Source organism: Colletotrichum gloeosporioides (genome assembly GCF_011800055.1).
Source record: "Colletotrichum gloeosporioides strain Lc1 chromosome Unknown consensus_27, whole genome shotgun sequence".
Taxonomy (NCBI): domain Eukaryota; kingdom Fungi; phylum Ascomycota; class Sordariomycetes; order Glomerellales; family Glomerellaceae; genus Colletotrichum; species Colletotrichum gloeosporioides.
Genome location: NW_025544672.1, coordinates 321331 through 341942, shown reverse-complemented (window position 1 = coordinate 341942; position 20612 = coordinate 321331). Strand labels below are relative to the sequence as shown.

Sequence of the window (20612 nt, the reverse complement as noted above, 5' to 3'; positions counted from 1 at the left end):
TTTTCTGGTCTCGAATCGTCTGATGTCGCGAGCACGGCAATGCAACTGTCCACTGGCTGGCCCTGTCCAGCAGACAAGGTGTTCAGGTCGGCCGACGGCATAGAGCGAGGGATCGAAATGCGCACTCGCGGTTCCATTGCACTGGAATCCGATCCTGGATCATCCCAGTACTATTTGACGAGGGTGCACAGCAGCGGGAGCATGTCTCTGCCTGGGGCGTTCCTTTGAGACTGCAATGGGCCTGCAATAAGTGCCCGGGACTCTTCGGTTACTTTTCCGACAAAGAGGGCGAATCGGAGCACTGTCAAAAAACAGCTTCCAGGAAATACCGTCTGGCAGTTGCCGTCGCCGAGGATGCCTGGCGCCATTTGCTAATGACGTCGCTTGGCCCTCTGAGTTGTCAGTCAGCAGGCCTGCGAACTGAAGGCCTAGAATCAGGATGAGGCCTGAACAAGATGAAGACGGTCAATTTTGAGCTCTGCTGGCTGCATGCGATCAGGACCGTTGGGATTTTGCTATGATTACACCACATCCTGCACCAATGACTGATGAATCAGCAGCATGATCCAATTCCGACATTACTACAAGAGATGGCAAAAGGAACTCAAGCTCCCGGTGCTGGGCGCCAACTTTTAATGAGACACTGCTCCCATGGAGAGAGCCGCCCGCCGTGGTGGCCAATCAGGAAGCTCAGAGGTGCATGCAAGCTTACGCCGAAAGATGCATCAAGGACGGTGATCCCCCATGTCAACCCTCCGAAGGGTGGGTGAGGGGAGCCAACAGGGACGCTTTGCATCACCACCACAGACTAGCACCCTGCTCGGCCCCAGAAGGCAGGCCCACGGTGCAGAAGTGCTCTTGTCATCGAGGGAACTACAGGTGCCCCATTCTGTCGATCACTTCAACGTCGTCGTCTTGGACCGCGTCACAACAGCGTTTGTGGAGACGCAGAGAGTGTTTGAGACTTTCAGACATGATCTGTCGCCGTTGAAGTTGCAAAGTTAGGACTGAAGTATTCGGGGAGGGTTTTCCTGCGAAGCTCTGCTCACAGACGGGGAACTTACTGCGGCGCAGTGAAGCTGACGCCTACTACTGCTGCATCATGTGCCAGGCACAGGCAGGTCGATTACACACACGCACTCGCATAATCAGAGCTTGACAGCGCATCCAATACTGCTGTGGATGACAGGCACATCCGCATGGTCGCCTTCTCTCCCCATTCAGGCCAGGACAGGGCTGTGAGTGAGGGGTTCGTCCATCCTACCTAGTGGCGGCCCGGCCTAAGACATAGCGTGAAGCCATATCCTTGTTGTTCCCGCCGCGTCACTCGAAAACTGCTCGGACCCTGAGGACGTCTACTAGTACCACCACGGCGTTGGTTCAGACCAGTCCCCGAAAGTCGGGTCAGTTTGTTCTGATTTGGGACAAGTGACATAAAGCCGTCACGACGCCCGCCCGAAGACGTTTTGTAAGGTTTGCGGCGTTGATTTTTCCCACGCAACCACAGCTTCTCGCACACCTGGGTCTGCTGTTTTCGTTGAGGTTGTGGAATGCAGTGACGATCCAAAGTCATTGTTCCCTCATACGGGCGTACTGGTCACGCGCTAGTCGGCTCAGTCCTCCCATCCACCCCTCATCGACAAACGCAGATCTGCCAGGGGTACTGACGGAATTATTGGAGGTCTATCGGCGGTCCGGAACACACTCTGCAGTCATCGGCGCCTTCCAGGGCCATCAGCTCTTCAGCTATGAGGCTGTGGCCGCATCCAGCGGGCTTGCCATTTGGCTCGTGGAGGAAAGAGCCGTCCAAGGGGTCATCCAAAGCGGCACCCAAGGATCGTACATATCAGCGACACATTCCCACCCCGCTGTCTCAAGATACCGCTTCCACCCAGACCGTTCGTCGTGAACCCCGTCTCCGTTTGTCGCCTCCCCCGCCAAGTCCCACGATGTCGATATCAGGTCAAGCATGGAAGTCAAAGAAGCTTGGAGTGCCCATGATGGATGGAAGGGCAGCTCAGATTGCAAAGGTCAAGAGGTGGGATGGAGCTGCGAGGTCATGCAGTGACTGGGATAACCTGAGGAGGGTAAGTCTGCATATCCGCGGCTGGTTTCTCCAGCAGTGATTTTTTTTGTTTTCTCAACTTACTAACATTCATGCTCAGGATCCGGAATTGTGGTTCCGTGGTGGAAACTGTTTCGTGCATTTGTACGGCAAGGGCCAGTCGAGAAGAGGACCTGCGTTCAAGGTGCCGTTCGGTGCCTTGCTTTCTGCAAAATGCCACCCGTTCGTCAGGAAATTCATGTCCCGCGACATGCCTGAATCTCCAGGATCATTTCACGACCCGTATGAGGACCTCGACAGATGGAACGCACTGAATCCTCACGAGAGAATCGAGCTTTACATCCCGGCTCCCCCCATGGCCGACAAGGAGCAGGCATTTGCTTACCATTTGGCGACGCGCAATTTCTTCGCGTGGATCTTCAGGCGGTCGGTTGTCGGAGAACATCTGGGAAGCGCCCTCATCGGACTCATGAATAGTATGGCAGAATTCAGGAGCAACGGTGAAGACCACATGATGGACCTTCACTCTTACCTGGACGAGGAAGGCTACTTGGATTTAAAGGGCCATGCGCACCACGCTTTGGCAATCTTGCATCTGGCGGAATTCTTCCAGATGCGAGATATGTACATTGACGCCTTCAGTCATTGCGTTGGAATGAGCGAGGAGCTCTTCTGCAGTCCGGAGTACCAGGTATGCGCGTTGGAATCCATTGTCTGACAAGCGAAGTTTAACTGACATTCCGCAGCAAATTAGCTCGATCTCCCGGACTCTTATTCGCCGAGCCCGCGCAGACATGAACAATAGGCTGAGTCTTGCCGGGAGCATGTTGAAATCATTCCTCGAGGACGAACTCTCCGAAGCAAACCTCGGCTTGCCAGCTGGAGGGAGGGCCCACCTGGATCGATTCCGTTCCTTCGTACTCTCATTCTACCAGACCCGCCTCGGCTACTTTCCACCGCTCTCACTGGATTCGCGAAGCACGATATTTGATCCAGAGATTTTCGAAATCCTGCGAAAAGACTTCCGGGCAGTATACGACCTGCTTGTGGATGAGAGCTTCACCTCCGACGATAGCAGTCCCTTGCTTGCCCAAGGCGGAATTTGCGCCGTGCAAAGCGTGCAATCGTTCGACGAGAGATGCGACTATCCTTCTCTTAAGCACCCTCTCCCACTGTTGCCCGAGATTGACGATGACAAGGCCTCGCGCCGCATGTCTCTCGCATGGCTAGCTAACACCGCCCGTGGAGACAAGCTCAAGCCCGACCATCGCCTCCTTGCACACGCTGCCTTGATCAAGGCGATGAACGTTCGCGACTCGGAACTGCTTGAGAACGACTTTGTTCGGGCCTATCGCAAGTTCGAGGAAGACTCTGTCATGCCACACACCAAAACCGATAAGACAGAAAAGATCAACCCAGTCGATGCACGCAAGGTGCGATGGATCTTGATCTACGCCGTTTACCAAGTGCTTCGCAACTGCACATCGCCCCCCCTCGAGGTTCGCGACTCAGCTGACGCCGATTACCACTTGGCTGTCTCTACCGAACAACTCCCCCCTTGGAATGGACGTAGCGGACTGAAGCCGCTCCTCCAGACTCCGATGAACTTCATTCCTAACATGCAGCGTTCTCAGTCCGTCTCCCACTGGAGTACAGAGAACCCAATTTCCCCTGCTTTAGTCTCACCGAGCATTGTCATTCAACCGGATATTGACTACACCGCCCAGCCACGTCGCGAAGAACTCCTCGCCCGTAGGCAAACCATGGGTGGCGCTCCGGCCTTACCGCCCAGATCGCGCAGCCGTAGCTTGTCCCGCAATAGCCCTTTCCGGAGAACACTCAGTATTTTTCGCAAGCACGAGGACGAAACTACACCAACCCCTCGGAAAGCATCCTACTGCGAGATCGTGGTTCACGGTTACGGTAACGGCACTAATGCCGTGAAGAAGCTTGCCAACCGCCCCATCGAGCCGCCCGAGCTGTCTCCTTGCACCGTGGCGCCTCGCTCATTCTCAACCTCTTCAGAGTCCAGCGCCATATCAGAGGCATCGGCCGGCGGCATCAGCTATGCTACCGTCGACTCAACGGCACCACCGACCTCCCCCGACGCACCGGACAAGGCCTGGCCCAACCAAGAGTCTCCGATGTTGAGCCCCATTCCCCTCCGTGGGCGCCGGCGCGTCAGGGACGTCCTCTCCTTTGTCGGGACCCCGCGCGCCAGCTCTTCGGAATGGTCCACTACCAGACGCCACAGCGTCATTGGAGCAGGCAGTTACGCCCACGACTATGAGGAGCTTATCAAGGAGCAGGAGGCAGAGTTCCACCGCCACGAGCTGGAGCCCCTCCCGCTGCAGATTCGCAAGACATCGGCACCGCTGAGCCTGGAGGCCATGGTCGAGGACGTTGATGTCAAGCCCGAGTGGGAGCAGTACAAAGACCTTGGCGGGCTTACCAGCCTGTCGCCGCTGAACATTTGATGCGGGACTTACTTGTTCAATTTTCCTTTTCTCAAACCTAGATTTCTTTTACGTCGGGAATGCTGGGAACGAACGCAGCGTTCGATTTTCTTTGTACCTATTATCATGGATTTGATGAGAGATACCCATCGCACCCTCCTTCAAACGGTCTTTTATGTACCATTATCATATCCAGGCGTTCCATCGGAATCGGCTTCACCGGCTTTCATGTCGCGCGACATGTCATGTAATACTAGAAGGGGTGGAAATCATACAGAAAATGATTCTCTCTGCGAATGCTTGATTATTGCCATTGCTCGTGACGTGAACCGACCTGTCGCGTCGCGATCAGACTCCCGCCCTCCACATGCCGTTTAGTGATTCTGTCAAATCAGTGTCCAGACCATGACGGCCATATTCCCATTTGCTAGGATGCCTAGTGCTGACAATAAACCTGATGCCGTTCATCCACATTCCCTGAAGCTGCATGATGGCAGCCTGACTTAGTGGATGGAGCGGGACCACGTTGGCCAGCCCGACGCCCGACTGCACCGATAAGAAGCCAAACAAACAACCTTAACACACATGCAAGCCCATCCCATTTCGCCATATGTACTGTGCCAAACCGTCAGCAATCCAGCCTCATTTAGCCGTTCCTTTATCTTGTTCCTAGCTCCCGTCGCCGAAACCTGGTAGCCGGGACTGCATTCCTCCTTTGTCCGTAACCCCCGTTATTGTTCCAGCCCGCCTCCTTTTGGATTGTTTCGACTGCTTCTCAGCCTTCTCATTGTTCGTGTCGTCGAGTCGCAATCGTATGATGATTTACAAGGCGCTTCGCTCGGTGCTTGGCACGTGGTAGTCGTGTGCGCTGCGAAACTTTATTCCGTCTTGGTCGTCTTCGAAGCGAGGGCCAGTCCGTCGACGATCTCGCCGCCTAGGGAGGCAATCATGTATCCTGACCCGAGGAGCCATGCGCCGCTGTCGCGGACGTGTTAGTGTCTCTTCCTCTTTGCCATGGGATGGAAGCCCGGGGACGCCGCTGAGGGTCTACTCACTTGGGGATGATCCAGAGGAAAAGGAGGTCCATGGGCGGGTTGTGGCCGATGTTATCGAAGCCGGAGAAGTACTCGTTCGCCCCTACCCCGTCATTAGCACTCGCCATTCCCACCTGCCTTGCATTCCTCCCAGGAAACATCACTCACAGTACAGCACCGTCTTGCTCAGCGTCATGACCGCCGCGCTGAACCCGACAACAACACCCAGCGCGCCCGCCCGCCCGCCGACGACCTTCTTGATCCCCGCGGGGCCCTGCACCGCGCGCCCGCGCGCGAAGTAGATCCACACGTAGACGAGGTACATGACGCTCTCGACGAGGTTGAGCGTGCCCTGCGCGGACGTGAACCCGTTGCGCGCGTTGAAGGCCTTCCAGCCGTAGATGTGGTCGACGGTGCCGTAGAGCGCGTAGGGCACGTACAGCGGCCAGTGGAGGTGGCCGCCGGGCATCGTCCAGGGCCGCAGCAGCACGTAGCCCGTGTCCCAGGCGACCAGCGGTAGCGAGACGAGCAGCCAGAAGAGGGTTATGGGCGTCGGGGCGTGGGACCAGCCGGCGGCGGTGGAGGTGTTGTCTTTGGGCGGGAGGGCGGCGGCCGCGCGTGTTGTTGGTCGGGTTGGAGGAGGAGGGGACGGCGTGGTTGGGCCTTGGGAGAGGGCGCGGGAGGCGGAGCGGGTTGAGACCATTGTTGCTGCTTTTTCGGGTATGAGGAGGACTGGGAATAGCTTCGTTGTGCGAGAGGGTTGCGAGGATGTCTTCGCGATGTTTACGGAAGACGCGGTATGGTAAGTAGGGTGTTGTGGTTAGAGGATCAAGCTTCGGAGGGACCAATTACCCCGTCGGCAGATTAGAGTAACGGTAGTCGAACACCCCAACACCAAACACACGTAGACGCATGACTGTGATCCGTGTGTCCCGCGTCTCCCGTCGTGCCGGGTTCTGGTGCAATGGTTCTCCCGGGGTCCAGTGTTTGCCCCCCTTCTGGGGATCTGAACCCTTGGGCCCCTCTCTCGTCCCGCCTCGGCGCGGACTTTGTGTGAGGTGCCGAAACACTAACGGTTCCTTGGTGTTTGGAGGGGCTGCCCGGGGATAAGACGGGAGATTTTCTGCACGCTCTAGGGGATTTATGGCGGTTTTGTTTCCTTCTTCAGAGTGCGGGGGAGGGGCTGTTAGTTAGATATGCTCCTGTGCGAAGCCGACGAGAAACATGGACAGGGAGTCATTAATGATTATTAGTTTTAAGATACTGTAAATGTTGCTTTTCTGCACATATTGAGGCTGACATGGACATTCATTTGACTGGTTTGTTCTGTCACAGCTCTTATGGTAGAGACAATGCTAGTAACACCAGCAAAGACGCAATTTACACGCTCAAAATTTAGTTCAATTGGCCGTCAAAATGATGTCTCGCGCTTTACCATGCACTTTTACGTACAGCAGCTGCCAGACCAGGAGTCCTGGAGTTCGTCCGGCGCGAACCCAGTCTCGCATGCTAAAATAATTACTTTATGGCCCGCCAGGATTTTGTCCAACATTACCCTGCCCATCTAGGGGAGACCAGATCCAGTCTGCCGATAATACACCACGCCTGCGCTTCGAACGGAGAGCCCGTCACCACTCAATATTATCTCTCGTCTCGTAAGTCACGAACAACACAAAAAATGGTGGAAATAAAACACGACGAAGAAGTGAAATGGATGAAAGGAAGGAAATCGTCATAAAAGACGGTCTAGACGGCCTGTCGGATGGCAGCAGCACTTCATGAAGTGCTACCGTTTGCCGAAAGATTGAACCAGTCAGATCCAAGGTCTGACAAGTCTGAGGTATCGTTCTGGGAAGGTTGATTTTCATCATGGCCTTCGTCAGTTGCTCCAGACCCAGGATCTGTTGATGCAGTCTGGATCGACTGGGTCTCTATGAGCGCCGTGGCGTCGTTAGCGATGGTTAAGTCGCTTCGCCTTCTGTTGTGGACGTGTATAAAACTGCTGTCTGCAGCCGAAGGACGGCGTGTGTTTGGGGGCACAGTGAGTCCATTCTGATGAGAGGTTGTCTGGTTGAAACGCAGGCCTTGGGCATCCATCATCGCGCCAAAGGTATTTCCCTGTGGCCGCTGTGAGCTGATGGCTGTGTTTTGGTAATCATGGACTCTCCCGTTGTATGGGCCGTTGGAGAAGGTGCGCTGCTGGGCTTGGAGAATTCTGCGTTGTGCTTCCTGTTGCCTCATAACAGCGGCAGCATTGTACTCGACTTGCGTGTTGCGCGTATTGCCAACAGCCAAATACCCCAAAGAAGGTTGCTGTCGACTGTATTGCGGCTGCATGTTCGTTCGGACCGCGGTTTGCCTGTCCTGGTGTAAGGTGTTGCCCTGAGTTCATGCCCGGCGGGTAGTTCAGCCCCGGTACCATCGTATTAATGGGGCCATTATCTCGAGCCCGTTGATGAGATGCTGGATGCGGGTGTTGAGAGGGACTGGGGATATATGTTTGTGCCATCGTTAGAGGATAACCTAGACATGAGAAATCGTGCATTGGCATTGCGGTAGAAACCGGTGCGAGCCGCTGCGAACGATCATTCGCGTGTTGTTGCTGAGTCGCAGGAGGCTGGAAATAGCTTCTGCTGTTGACGTTGTTTTGCACTGCATGTGCGGGCAAGTGTTGATGTGCAATGACATGCTGACTGCCTGGCAGCTGGGGTGTCGCGCTGTATGCGTCGTCGTGAAGGGCCTGAACAGCTTCAATTTGAGCGTCGTTTAGAGTCCCGTCGAGACGCAATCTCTCTAGTCCTTGCTGGAATTGGGGTCCCCTCGCCCCCCTGGCGGCTGTGACGATGTTTCCTTCGTGGTCGTTGGGGTCGATATAGGGAGAATCCGGTCGTTGGACACCTGGAAAGAGAACATCCCATATCGCGTACCACTTATCGTCACCGTCGCCGGGCGGAAGATGTTCAAGTAAGTTCTCCTGATCGTCTGAGATCTTCTCCATGAAAGGGCATGTAGTCCCTTCGGAGCGTTCGCACGCTCTCTCAACAACATGGTCATTGAACTCGATCCTCTTTTTAAAGTCTTTGAAGCAGGTCGGACAATGAATAGGTTGCCGATGCGATCTGAGGAGATGCGTCTTCACGTACCTCGGGGCCTCCTGTCCGTGAGACAAACACACATTGTGCTTGATCGGCCATCTTTTGTAGTAATGACAGGCATAGCGCTTGCCCCCAGGCTTGGCCTTTTTCGGAGGCGTCTTTTTCCCACGGGGAGCGGGTTCGGGGACAGAGGAAGTCTGGATCGACTCCGCATCGTCCGCTGAAGGAGACCCAGCGTTTACTTTTGGACCGCCTTTGAGTCTCTTGCGGCCGTTGGTTGTCGCAAACCCCTCAGGCTGCTCTTGTGGCCTCTTGTTGGCGAGAGGACAGCTCCAGAAGGGTTGGGCGATGGTTTCAGGGGTTGCGGTGCTGTTGTGCCAAGGGTTGAATATTCTTCGTAAGTGATTGGTGCTCAACGGGGGCAGTGCGAAATTTCCTGGGCTGAAAAGCCCCAAGACCATAGACAATGTCTTCCAAGTCGTGTCAACCCAATTGACAGAACAGATCGCGAGCCATTTCCGGCGTCTGCAACCTTTGTCATTGTCCAAAAGAATGAGTAGCCAGTGCGGTTGGTGAGAAAAAGACGATTGGATGCCCACAACAAGAATGACACTTGTGATGTGGGCAACGTCGAGTTTCTTGAGGGCGTAATAAGCCGAAACCAAGGAAATATAAAGAGGATCGATCGATTCTGGGAGAGATGAGGGTTCTCCTATGGTTTCCGGGTCTTCTTGCGTCGTGTCGAGATCGCAGTCCAGAGAGCATTGAAGAGAGGTAAAGTCTTCGTGGCACGCGCGGACCTGGTCCCTCGTTGTTGGGACTTCTTCGCTATCGGGCGACGTGATAGAGGAGGATACGTTGGAACAAGAATAAAACGAGGTCTCGCTGGCATTATCGTCATGGCCCGCTGTGCCACAGCTGTAACCTTGACTTCCAACGAACTGCTTATTGTTCAGACGAGGATTGGATTCAAGGATCGAGGCTGTTGGCACTGCCGGGCGCCTCGCCCCCCCACCCGCGTCATATCGAGTTGAACTGGCGAGCGTCGTCTCCATGTTGTTTTGGTCGTCGAATGGTCCAGCCCACATCGTTGCCATTCTGAAGCTTGAACCGACGATTGGCCTCAGCAGCTCGAGGCAAAAGACGAGATATATGGCCCACGTGTGATCATAGGTTCGTTCAAGTGTGAAAGACCAAGTCGTTGCGGGAACCGTTCCATATGAACACCGCCTTACCACGTCTGTTGGGCGACAAGTCGTGGCGAACGTGGCCTACATCGACGTGTGGTCCTGTTGCTGCCGTGCAGGCCAGCCGTTCCTCACTCTTTTGCCTCTCTCTAGCTTGGTTGCCTCGCCTTTTTTACTGGTCTTTGCTAGGGCCTGTATTTTTACACATTTTGGCATCTTATCCCACCCTGAGCCTCAATTCGTAAGGCTTTTTTCTCCGCTTCTGAGGGGAAATGGCGTCTTCGGTCAGCAGCTACCACCTCATTGGTGATCTGTCCGGTACTTTTACAATGCATCAAGGGTTTGTAGATTGGAACACGCGAGGATAAACAATAAATGGGTCTGACGAGGACCGTCCGATCGGGAGAACATCAGATTTCGGGCTTCATAAAGGAGACTTCGACGGTATCTGAGCCGACTGGAGATAGTTCTTCCGTTCGGTACGGATTCCCGTGATTAGGAGAGTTCATGCTTGCCATCATGTGTCGGGCGTTCGCTGCGGCGCGTTGCTGTGCGTAAATGGGGATCTCGTCATATTGCACACAGCGCATGGCAGCGTCAACAGGCATCAGCTCCACAGCGAAGACCAGCCGCCTTAATCCTGGTTCGCAATCCGATTGACTGTCTGATTGCCAGCTGCCAGCACATACATCGGACGTTCGTGGCTTCATAAAGTACCATTCTGCGCAATTTGGACTTCGCGCAACTGCGCAGGGACTAATACTATTTTGGTAGTTAGGAACCACGACGCGGACAACCCACCCGCACAACTGCGCGGGTTCGAGTCGCCAGTGTTCGCATGCTTGGGGTATGGCCACGCTCGAATGAAATGGGCAGACTGCTCCTGGCGCAGTGCTGATCTTGAACCAGTGACTCTTATTGTTTGGCGATTTTGCGATGTAATGCTGGGATTCTTCGGCGAAATCTGCTCATGGGGTTCAACTGAAGAGCGCGCAGAACCGCAAGATGGCTCTCCAACATGCGCAACGAGTTGAAGCAGGAGAGGCATACTCAAAGGCGTTTATTTGAACATTGAATCAAAACTTCTGCTAGATATAACGACTGTTTCTGCATCAAATACAGTGATATGATTCATTCTCTTATACAATCAGTGAAGTTTGTCGCAATCGCTCTTGGATACAAAGAAGCAAAGTCACGCGCTACGTACGCACCCACCGATGTCCAGCCAAACTTACACAACGGCTCGCACCGGCGGCACGGCGTAAGTCTCCTGCCCCACAACTGAGTTGACCTGGAACTGATTGGTTTATGCAGACAATCTCAAGATGCCAGTGCTACAAGAGCTGCGCGGATTGACGCCTGGACGAAGGAACCCCTTTCAATCCAAGGTCGCCTGATGGCAGGGGGAGATGGCAGGGATAGGAAAGCAACTGCAAAAGATTATCTGAGAGATTTTGACAGGAAGTGGGAAAGGGCCGCAAAAAGATAAGGTCTTGTCTCATTGATTCCTGGACGGCGTTTGGAGGGAGCATGGCGCACCATTGGCTTACAGGGGGCATGATCATTGAGGGGATAATTGTTGCTTTCACCACCCATCAGCATTCGGGGATGACACTTGTATGAATCACATTCTGCAAAAACGAAGCAACGACGTGTCCCTTGTTTGTACACATTACCGCGTCTTTCCAAACCATGTGACGTAGACCGATCCCCCCTCCAGAGCAGAAGCGACCAATTCCAGTGACTGCGAACCAGAATATCGTGCATGCCACTGCGCTGATGGTGTGGGGCTAGCAAGTAGGCGGTGCAGGTGCAGGTGCAGTAATCCCCGAAGTATGACAGGATAGGCCGCCGCACCCGGCGGAAGCTCACACCGTAGTTGATAACAAGGCAACTGAGCTTAGATTTCCTTCTCTGGAAAGCCGCATCAAACGTCTCGCTTGGTCTTCTGCAATATTTTCATGGCTGTCTGGATCAGAGCCTGATGATGGTATGATCGATTCCACATGACCAGCTTTTAAGCGAGTTTACTACATAAACCGCAGTCTGAGAATCCCAGTGGACATGGATTTTGGAGCGGTGCAGATCGTGCTAGGCCGCTCCTCTGTTCGTCGCCATCAAGGAAGCCTTGGTGATCATGTTCGATGTAAGATTCCTGACGTGATCAACCGTCCCAAGGCATGGGTGGTACGCTGGCTGTCGCCATTGATGCACCGGTCGGACGCAAGAAACTTGACTGATGAGGTCAACGGAAGAAAAACATTTCAGCCATGTATGAATTGCAACGATTCTTACCACTCCAATGCTGACGTATCGACTTAGCTCAGGCAGATGTTCAACCACCAAAACACTTCTCCAAAACCAATAAGAGATTGCGTCTATCAAACAGCCCGATACGATCTGGGCGAGTGGGTTTGCCCATCGAGCCAAAGACGACAGGAGTAGCGACGCATGCTGCCGCGACATCAAATATCGGTCAACTCCCAAGCCACGAGACTACCATGGGTCAGTATGATTCCAGCATGTTCAAATCGTTTATGAAAATATTGGCATGTCTCTGTTGCATAACAGATCACATGTTTCTTGAGAGGTCCTCCAAAGAACTGGCTAACCTATTTCATGACTGCTCACAGAAATGGAAAGTTCGGCAAGTTCGTGTTCGAGCCCCGAGAACGATGATTTTCTGGCAACAATAAGTTGCGCAAGCAATAGCCCACCATCTTGGCCAGAAGACGATGCCCTCTCGAGGCATTTCAGGATCCTTGCAGCCTACACAACCAATGCTGGAAGCAAACGGAAGCAAGCAAAATCAAACGCGTCGACTATTACCAGCTCTCGACCCAGTTCAAAAGTCGAGAAGAGAGCCAGGAAGGTTGTGTCGGGGCAGAGGACTAAGAAAACTGATTCCGTCCGCAAGAGAAACAAACCTCTTGATGGCCTTGACGAAGACGGGGAGCCAAACCCCATATTGGCTTGCCCTTTTTTTAAGCTGGACAGAATAAAGCACCTGAACTGTCTTCACTTTCAGCTGAAGAGGGTGAAGGACGTCAAGCAACACATTTTCCGGAAACATCCTTTCCATTGCCCTGTCTGTTTCGAAATATTTCCAGACATCCAGGAGTGCGAGGAGCACATAACAAGAAGATCGTGTCCTCCCAATATGTGGCCTCAGGAAAAGGCCGTCAAAGAAAGCATCTCGGAAGAGCAAAAGGGGAGACTTTCCGCGCGTACGAGTCCTGGCCGCAACGAAGCTGACCAGTGGTATGCTGTTTGGGATATACTCTTTCCCGATGTGTCGCCCCCATCCTCACCTTACCTTGGTAGTGAGGTTGAGGAAATCATTCTCACCGTCCGTGAGCTCTGGTCCCGAAATGGACCTCAGGCCTTGTCCAATCTCCACTCAACGGTCAGCCTCGACAGCACATTATCAACGACCATACAAGGTGGAACAGACACTGAACGCAACTTTGCCGGGAGTGTACCCAATGATACCACCACCTTTGTGGATAGGGTTCTTGGCTCACTCGCGACAGTAAGTATTGAGAGTCCGCAATATGGTGCCTCAGACTCTGCCTTTTGGGGAGCAGAACCATCATTCGAAGATGTCTGGGACACAACAGCGACACCTACCGCCTTATCTGGCATAAGCTTTGGGTACAACTTTGGTATCTTGGGACAACTAGAGACATGGGAGCAGGATACAACCAATGTGGTTCCTCAATTGATGCCCTGCGAAATACAACCGGATACCCCAACAGCAACGTGGTCTCCATCATCACACTTTGGAGGGATTACGGATGAAACTTCAATGCAGGAAACAGGCCGTGTGACTGAACACCTAGTCGGCGATGATGCGACGGTGGAGGGCACAAAACAGGAAGACGGGCATGCAACGCCTATGTGGGAGGAGGACTGGGTGGATGACAAAGACTTATTCTTTGGAACAAATTAATCTTTCGTGTATGATTTAGATGTCCTATTTCATTCGTTTGGTTGGCCTTGTATTTCTCGATTTCGGTAGTGGGGACTAGACTGGGCACAACTACTCATATGTTTAATCAGCTACCTCGTCTTTTGGGACTGCGTATCGAACACTTTCAGAACAGAATGTAGTCCAGATTCGATTGAGTAAGTAGGGTTTTCTTCGGAAGAACTAAAGGTTAGTGAAATGAAGAGCATCTGTCATGCCATCCCATGCGAGTGGACGGCCGTATAAGACATGGAGACCTCGTATCTGACGACATTGTACCAAAGAAGATCGAGAACCCTTAATGATAAATCGCGATTTATGTAGTAAATGGTAATTCGAAAAGAACACAAGTGCCCCCAGGAGACGTAATGAGAATGCCATCAAAGTCAATATTCATGTTCCACTCATTGATAGTGAAAACATTCTAAATTAAAATAGCTAGCTACCCCCTTTAGATGACGCTATCTGGTTCACGGTCTACAAAGCGCTTACCAACCTCATGAACGAACTTCAACATCGAGTATACCCCCGTTGAAGACTGATACAAATGTGTGCCCCAAGTCTAGCGTGTAGATGGCTTACCTGAGGCTCTGATCCATGACCCGCACAGCCAGCAAACGTAGACACCTAATCTACGACCAAACGTATCGATGAATCCTGTCGATATTCTGCCGATAAAGCTTGAATAGCTCGGGCTAGAACATCCGATGACAACTGATGCAAATCTTGCTCATCATGCAAAACATCGTGCGGAAACGTTTCACTTCGGGGATCCCAAAGCAGCTCCAAACCGTGTTTGTGCCAGAAAGTTCGAAGCTGAGAGATCTTTAGACCGATTCCCGTCCGAAGATACGGCGAAGACGGGTAATGGTCTTTTGGAAATAGGATGTCCCATATGAGAAGCCACTGTGTTCTTTCGCCGTGGGACGTTCGTGTCCGAGAAATGAGCTGTTTCTGGTCTTCAGAAACACCTTCATAGGGAAAATTGTCTTGAAGCTGACATGCTCGTTGGACAATGTGTCTATCCCTCTCGATTGCTAACGTGAAACTCATTTTGCATGTTGGACAGTAAGGAGGGAGGCGGTGATGCTTCCAGACATGATCTCGGACATCGCACATGTTCTTGAGCTCGTGCTCGAGACAGGTGGGGTTTCTGTCAGGATTTCGTTGGAAGAAAGGACATGCCAGTTCTAGCAATCCTTTGTAGAGTTTGTGAGCCAACATCCGAGTTCTGTTGGAACGGCGTTTAGCTCCCTTCGGCCCCTTTCTCCGACGCAAGGAGATGGGAAATGGGGTGACCATGCTATATCTAGAGGAACTGAAAGTGTCCAAAAGACGTGCTGCAAGATGCTCTTTGGCAGTGTCCACAACACCACCTGAGCGCGTCCCCAAGATCTTTCCCGGTAGAGCCAAAGGTGCTATGACCATATTTGAGTTGCTCTGAAGAATCCGATGGTAGTAATTGTCACGGGTCACCCCTGAATCAGAAAGGGAATCCATTGTGGCTGGGGTAGACGCAATAGACGCTGCTTGATCCCAGTCATAGTCGGGGTATCGGGACGTGCAGACTGACTGGTATTCATCGCCCGTATCGTGAGATTGTAGCGTGTTTGAGGTCTTGCTTGAAACGTTCTCCCAGTCTCTGTCGTCTCGTCTAGCTTGGTTCTGAGCAACCTGCCACGTTGATCCGTTATGCCCACTTGCGACTTCGCGTTCGGATGATGAAATCGTCGGGTGAAGGTTGAACAAGCCGGCTTCAAACTCCGTGCTGACAAGAGACCTTGTATTGGCGTCAAATTCAGGCGCCTTGTCTTTCTCGTCATGACCACTGAACAAGGTAAGCTGCATCGTGGTAGCTGTGCTTGCCAAAGGCAATGTTTTGACCTGACTGGTGGAAATGCGACCGAAGGTCTCATCTGGTCTGGATCTCAACAAGATACCATGATGAAGCTCAATTTCGCCTTGACCGTGGCCATTTTCAGGGCCGAGATAGAGCAAGGTGCCTTGAGGTTGGTCCAAAACCGGACCCGATATTATTATGCCTCGACTTGTTGGGATGGCGAATCCTTCGAAGTGAATTGGTACACGTGCTTGTGTTGTCCGGCCGAAAGATAGGAACTCGTCAGGCGAATTTGCAAAAGCCCCTCGGTTGTCCTCCTCAACCGTGCTTGTCCAAGCAAACAGTGTTGAGTCGTTGGTGTGTCGGAGGATCTCTTCCTGGAGACGACGGAAAGCTCTGCTCTTGCCCTCGCCGTATATAGTTGGCATACGGACGTAAAAAAGGCCTAGGAGAGAATACACTAGATCTTCAGGATTCGAAGCTTCTTTGAACGCAGCCCACGACATTTTTCGAGCAACAGAAGTATGCTGCAGGCTTCGTTGGTGACAGAGGACATCCTCATCGATGCCTGTTATGCCAGAGATGAGGGGATGGAGGTTTTGCGACGTGTGCCCGCCTCTCAAATGCCATGAAGCATCGTAAAACTGGACTCTGGATGGGAGAACCAGCTCTTGCAGCGTCCACGTCCGCCTCCAGAATCGGCATTGCGCCCACGTTACTCTGCATGGAGCAGAAACCCTGCAGGGTAGATCACCAAGAAATGCGAAACAAATCGCAGCTCGTTCAAGATATTTAGGTAGCAGGTTGATGGTCGTAGACACATCTGCACTTGATGATTTGTCGATGCAAAGTGCGTCGATCCAAACGAAGTCCAACTCATGCACCCTCGCCAAGTGACAGACCTTGCGGACTATCTCTTCCCGTGAAGAATTGCTCTCGTTGTCTTCAGAGTCATAGTGAAGCCACTCATCATCCTGGGGCGATGACCAGGTGTGAGAGAGGACGGCGTATTGCACCGGAGGTGGATAGCTGAAAGCGCATATTTGCAGTGTGGCGGTGTGTACAAGCTTCATTTTTCGTACGACAATGAACCTTGAAGAAGCCGGCACGGACAATGTTGACCAACCTAGGTACTGGAGAAGGTGACCACGAGAGGTGAAGCGACTGATCCAAGGTCTGGGTGATATGCTAAGTAGAAAATTGCGGGGGAAGAAATCCAGAGAAGATGAGGCTGCCACTGGGCACAATTGTGCTTCGCTTATGCACTCAACGTGAAAGGGCTGAGAAGAGCTTGCAGATCTGGTGCACTATGCCAGCCACTCACATGTAAGCCCAGCCTAGCTTGATCCAGCCTGCCGTTGGAATTCACAGAGTGACACAGAACATCGCGCGTCCAGCCGACCGTCGAAGAATCAGTGGCTCAGGGCTGGTCATTTGATACCAAACACAATCATGTAGAAAAGCGAGGTCCTGTTGCCACCTGGCAATGGCTTCCTGGATGAGTACATCTGAGAAAGCGACATGACGTCTGACATCTGAGGCAGACATCCGGGCTGCCTAAAGTTCGTATGACAGATCGAATCATATGACTGTTCACGCCGAGAAAGAAGGCCACATATTAAAGGTTTCTCTACTTTCCTATGCGAACGCTTGTTGTCTGATGACCGGCTTGGGGTCTGCGCGACACCCTCCTGATCACACGTCGGACCACTTGGAATAGGAATCGAAAGAGCATTTCATTTCCGTCTGAAAGGTGTCACGTAAAGAAGGGACGAATGAACTCTAAGCCATTGTAATTAGTTGTAGATGCAGGTCCTCAATCGCATGCAATAGCTTTGAGAGTGTTGGATTAGATTGAGGCAAGCCAACAACCACCGAATGTCGTCTTCGAAATTTGGCAAACATATCGAAACGACCCATGGAGGCTTTCCTATCCAAAATAACTTTGATGGTGGCCTGACTGAGTGATTCAAAAATTTGTTGTATAAACGGGCATCCGGCTTGGTCTCCGCAGAACTGTTCGACATTGTCATCACCGATAGGACATACCAATAGGACATTGTGCTTGATCCTATGAGGTTACTGGCTCATGTATAGGCTGGTGAACTGAGTACATATTCAAATGAAACTTTCCCTTTTTTAATACGTAAACGAGCAACAAACTTTCGATTAACAGCACGAATTCAGACTTGGTTCCGTGTTGGTCTGATTATTCCATGCGGGTCGAACATGGCGGCTCAGTGATTTAACATGGAATATCGACCGTCCGAGTATGTATCCTGTTGTTAAAGTAGGCAGCTGTAACACTTTTACGAGCGCTACTTTGAGGACTAAATCCCTTCATCACATACCTTACATGCAACAGAATGAAAATGATAGTCCGGGATTGGGCAACATCGCCGGAAACGCTTGGTTATCACACCACCTTTCATAGGTACTCATAGATTGGCCAACCCAAAAGCATCATGTGATATGAGATACCCAATAGAATATCACACTAGATGATATGAACAACAAAAGCGCCTTCCCAGACTCCATGTCGACGTGAGACCGGGAAGACTTGCATCGGAATTTCCCCTTGAGCCCTAAACCCTCCCTCTAAGATGACAACTCGCATGGGACTACTACCCCCAGACAAAGCATGTGGAAGGTTTCAACAATTTCAACGGCTTGATAGCACGCCAGAATGGTTTTCGCTCCGTGCCAATTAAATTAGCTGCTTGATATGTTATGCTATGATGGCAGTCTATTCATCCTGCAAATAGGGCAGTGTTTAATGGACAACGGTGGGCCAAAGTTTTGTTTGGTTAGCGTGAAGCAGTTCCCCTGGATAAGAAAGGAACATCGCATGTAGTTGATCAAACAAGTCAACATCAGTTGCAAGTAAAAACTCAAAGGTATCGATTTGTCTAGATTGCTTTGGTATCTGGCCTTGACATGCAAACAGGACCGGGAAGGATGAACAACCTAACATATCAATGAAGCTATGGCATTGGATCAATCAACCGCCAGAAAGCACACCTCGCTTAGTGAACGACAAAACCCAACACTTTTGGAGCTCCGTACGCCGATGGAGTAAATTCCATTGAAAGAGAGAAGGGAGGAAGGAGGGAAGGAGGGTGGGAGGGAGAGGGGCAGAGTGAACGAGAAAGAGGGGGGGGGGACGGGGTCCAGAGGCCAGTAACAGAGCTGGGCCCAAGAGAAATGCTGCCGCAGGTTGCTAGGTTGACAGTCGACTAATGTTGCCGAACCACGGCTCCTAGTCTCATCAGATTTCATCAAGTACGTCGTTGTCAGTTGAATCCATGTTCTCTTCATAATTTTCGTAATACAACAATTCAAGGAATTCCCCCTGGCCAGTCATTGGACTCTCAGCACCAAATAGCGGGCTTAAGCTGGGTGCGGAGTCACCGCCGGCTGCGGCAGAGACCAGGGTTGCATGCATTGTGTCATGATCTCGCTCTGGCATTGCTTCAGCGATGGGTTGCATTCGGTGTTGATTTGTCGCGCTGGCGGCATTGTTGATCTGGATGTCCCTGGTTCTTGGAATTGGAGTTCTTTGCGGTGTGTCGGTGCGTAAAGCTGAATTAGGCACAGACGTGACCTGCTCCAGGACCCGGGAAAGTATTCTGTCCACGTCGGCTGTCGATGAAACAATGTTTTCCGCAATGAGACTATCATCAACAGTGGGGGGACGAGAGAAGAGTTGCTTTCCGAAATAGGCCAACAACTCGGTTGGAGTGTCCTTCTTAAATGGGGTGTCGGGTTGAGGGATAGGGTCGAAAAGAATTTTCCACGCCTTATTCCATCGGTCGGCGTCTGTCACGCCTCGCTCCCGTGAACGAATTTGCGAGATATCCCTTTGGGCTTCTTCGCTAATGCTGTCTAAGTTTGTTTGCCCATGTGGTGAAATGCGGCGTGATACTTCGCATGAACGTATGTGCTCATCACAAGCGTCCCGGGTTTTGTAGCGGGAGTCGCACCGAGGACATTGAAACTCCTTTAAATCGTGCTTCCTCCTCAGATGTTGTTTGACATGTGCCCATGTCGTAAAGTGAAATTTCTCGCATGCCCAGTGTTTTGTAGGATCGAGTTTGAAATATGGGCATGCGAAAAGTCTGCCGGGTTCTTTGTCCGGCTTTGGTCGTTTGGGTGATGGGCCGTCATTATCATCTCCATCTTCGTTGTTCTCGGGGTTCTCCGCATCGCCGTCGCTATTAGGCCTCTTCGCCGCGCTAGAGCGGGTGCCGGAAGTGGTGCCTGACTTTGTTCCGGCAGACGTGGAGCTCTTGAATTTGTTCTGGCCACCGCGACTCCCACCGGCTAGTTGCGTTGTGGGCGGTTCTTGACGGCGACGGTGGCGTGAATGCTTGCCCTTGAACCGGTCAACAAAAGTCAATACCGGATCATGTAAATGATGTTTCCGCCAGCTCCTTTTCTCGATGTAGGCTAGGGCTGGTGATGGCCCTTTCATCAAAAGCTGGGAATCGTTGCTGTCGAATGTAGGATTGGGGGACCGCTGGCTAGTCAAGCCCGTGAGGTTTGTGTCTGTCAAGTAGGAGCTGGACAGCAAAAGATATGATGAACTGGACGTTTCGGAAGCAGGAATATGCTTCCACTGTGATGGAGGGGAAATTGGCTGGAATTGCCGAGAAGATCTTGAGCGAGCTGCAATATCCTTGAAGCCGGCGACTATCCGAAGCCGGAGCGACCGACTAGATGATGAAGATGAAGGGCGACGGGCGCCACCAGTCACTTCACGGCCGGCATTCGTGTCGGAAAGTGTGTTGTCCTTGGAATTGGACTTTGATCCCTTTGCGCGGAAAGTCTTGCCGAATAAGAACCGTGATATCGGCCTGTCGTTCAATTTATCGATATTTTCCGCATTTGCAAAACCATCTTTAGTGCTGCTAATCCCAGCTTCATTTGAGCCTGGGCTCCTCGTTGTGACATGCGTCTTGCCGC

The 20612-nt window shown here is 52.1% G+C and overlaps 3 protein-coding genes across 3 annotated transcripts; 1 reads left to right on the top strand and 2 right to left on the bottom strand.

Annotated features, from left to right (window-relative positions):
• Nucleotides 1–1748: 1748 nt before the first annotated feature.
• GCG54_00007457 (uncharacterized protein) lies at nucleotides 1749–4542 on the top strand (the record flags this gene model as incomplete). The annotated part of the gene is made up of 3 exons (XM_045407438.1): nucleotides 1749–2087; nucleotides 2166–2756; nucleotides 2812–4542. The coding sequence occupies 3 exons, from the start codon at nucleotides 1749–1751 to the stop codon at nucleotides 4540–4542; spliced, it is 2661 nt and encodes an 886-aa protein (XP_045266883.1).
• Nucleotides 4543–5399: 857 nt separating this feature from the next.
• GCG54_00007456 (uncharacterized protein) lies at nucleotides 5400–6258 on the bottom strand (the record flags this gene model as incomplete). The annotated part of the gene is made up of 3 exons (XM_045407437.1): nucleotides 5400–5499; nucleotides 5577–5658; nucleotides 5724–6258. The coding sequence occupies 3 exons, from the start codon at nucleotides 6256–6258 to the stop codon at nucleotides 5400–5402; spliced, it is 717 nt and encodes a 238-aa protein (XP_045266882.1).
• Nucleotides 6259–14434: 8176 nt separating this feature from the next.
• Nucleotides 14435–16720, bottom strand: GCG54_00007455 (uncharacterized protein; the record flags this gene model as incomplete). The annotated part of the gene is made up of 2 exons (XM_045407436.1): nucleotides 14435–16590; nucleotides 16621–16720. 2 exons carry the CDS (start codon nucleotides 16718–16720, stop codon nucleotides 14435–14437), a joined length of 2256 nt encoding a protein of 751 aa, XP_045266881.1.
• Between the last annotated feature and the right edge of the window lie 3892 nt (nucleotides 16721–20612).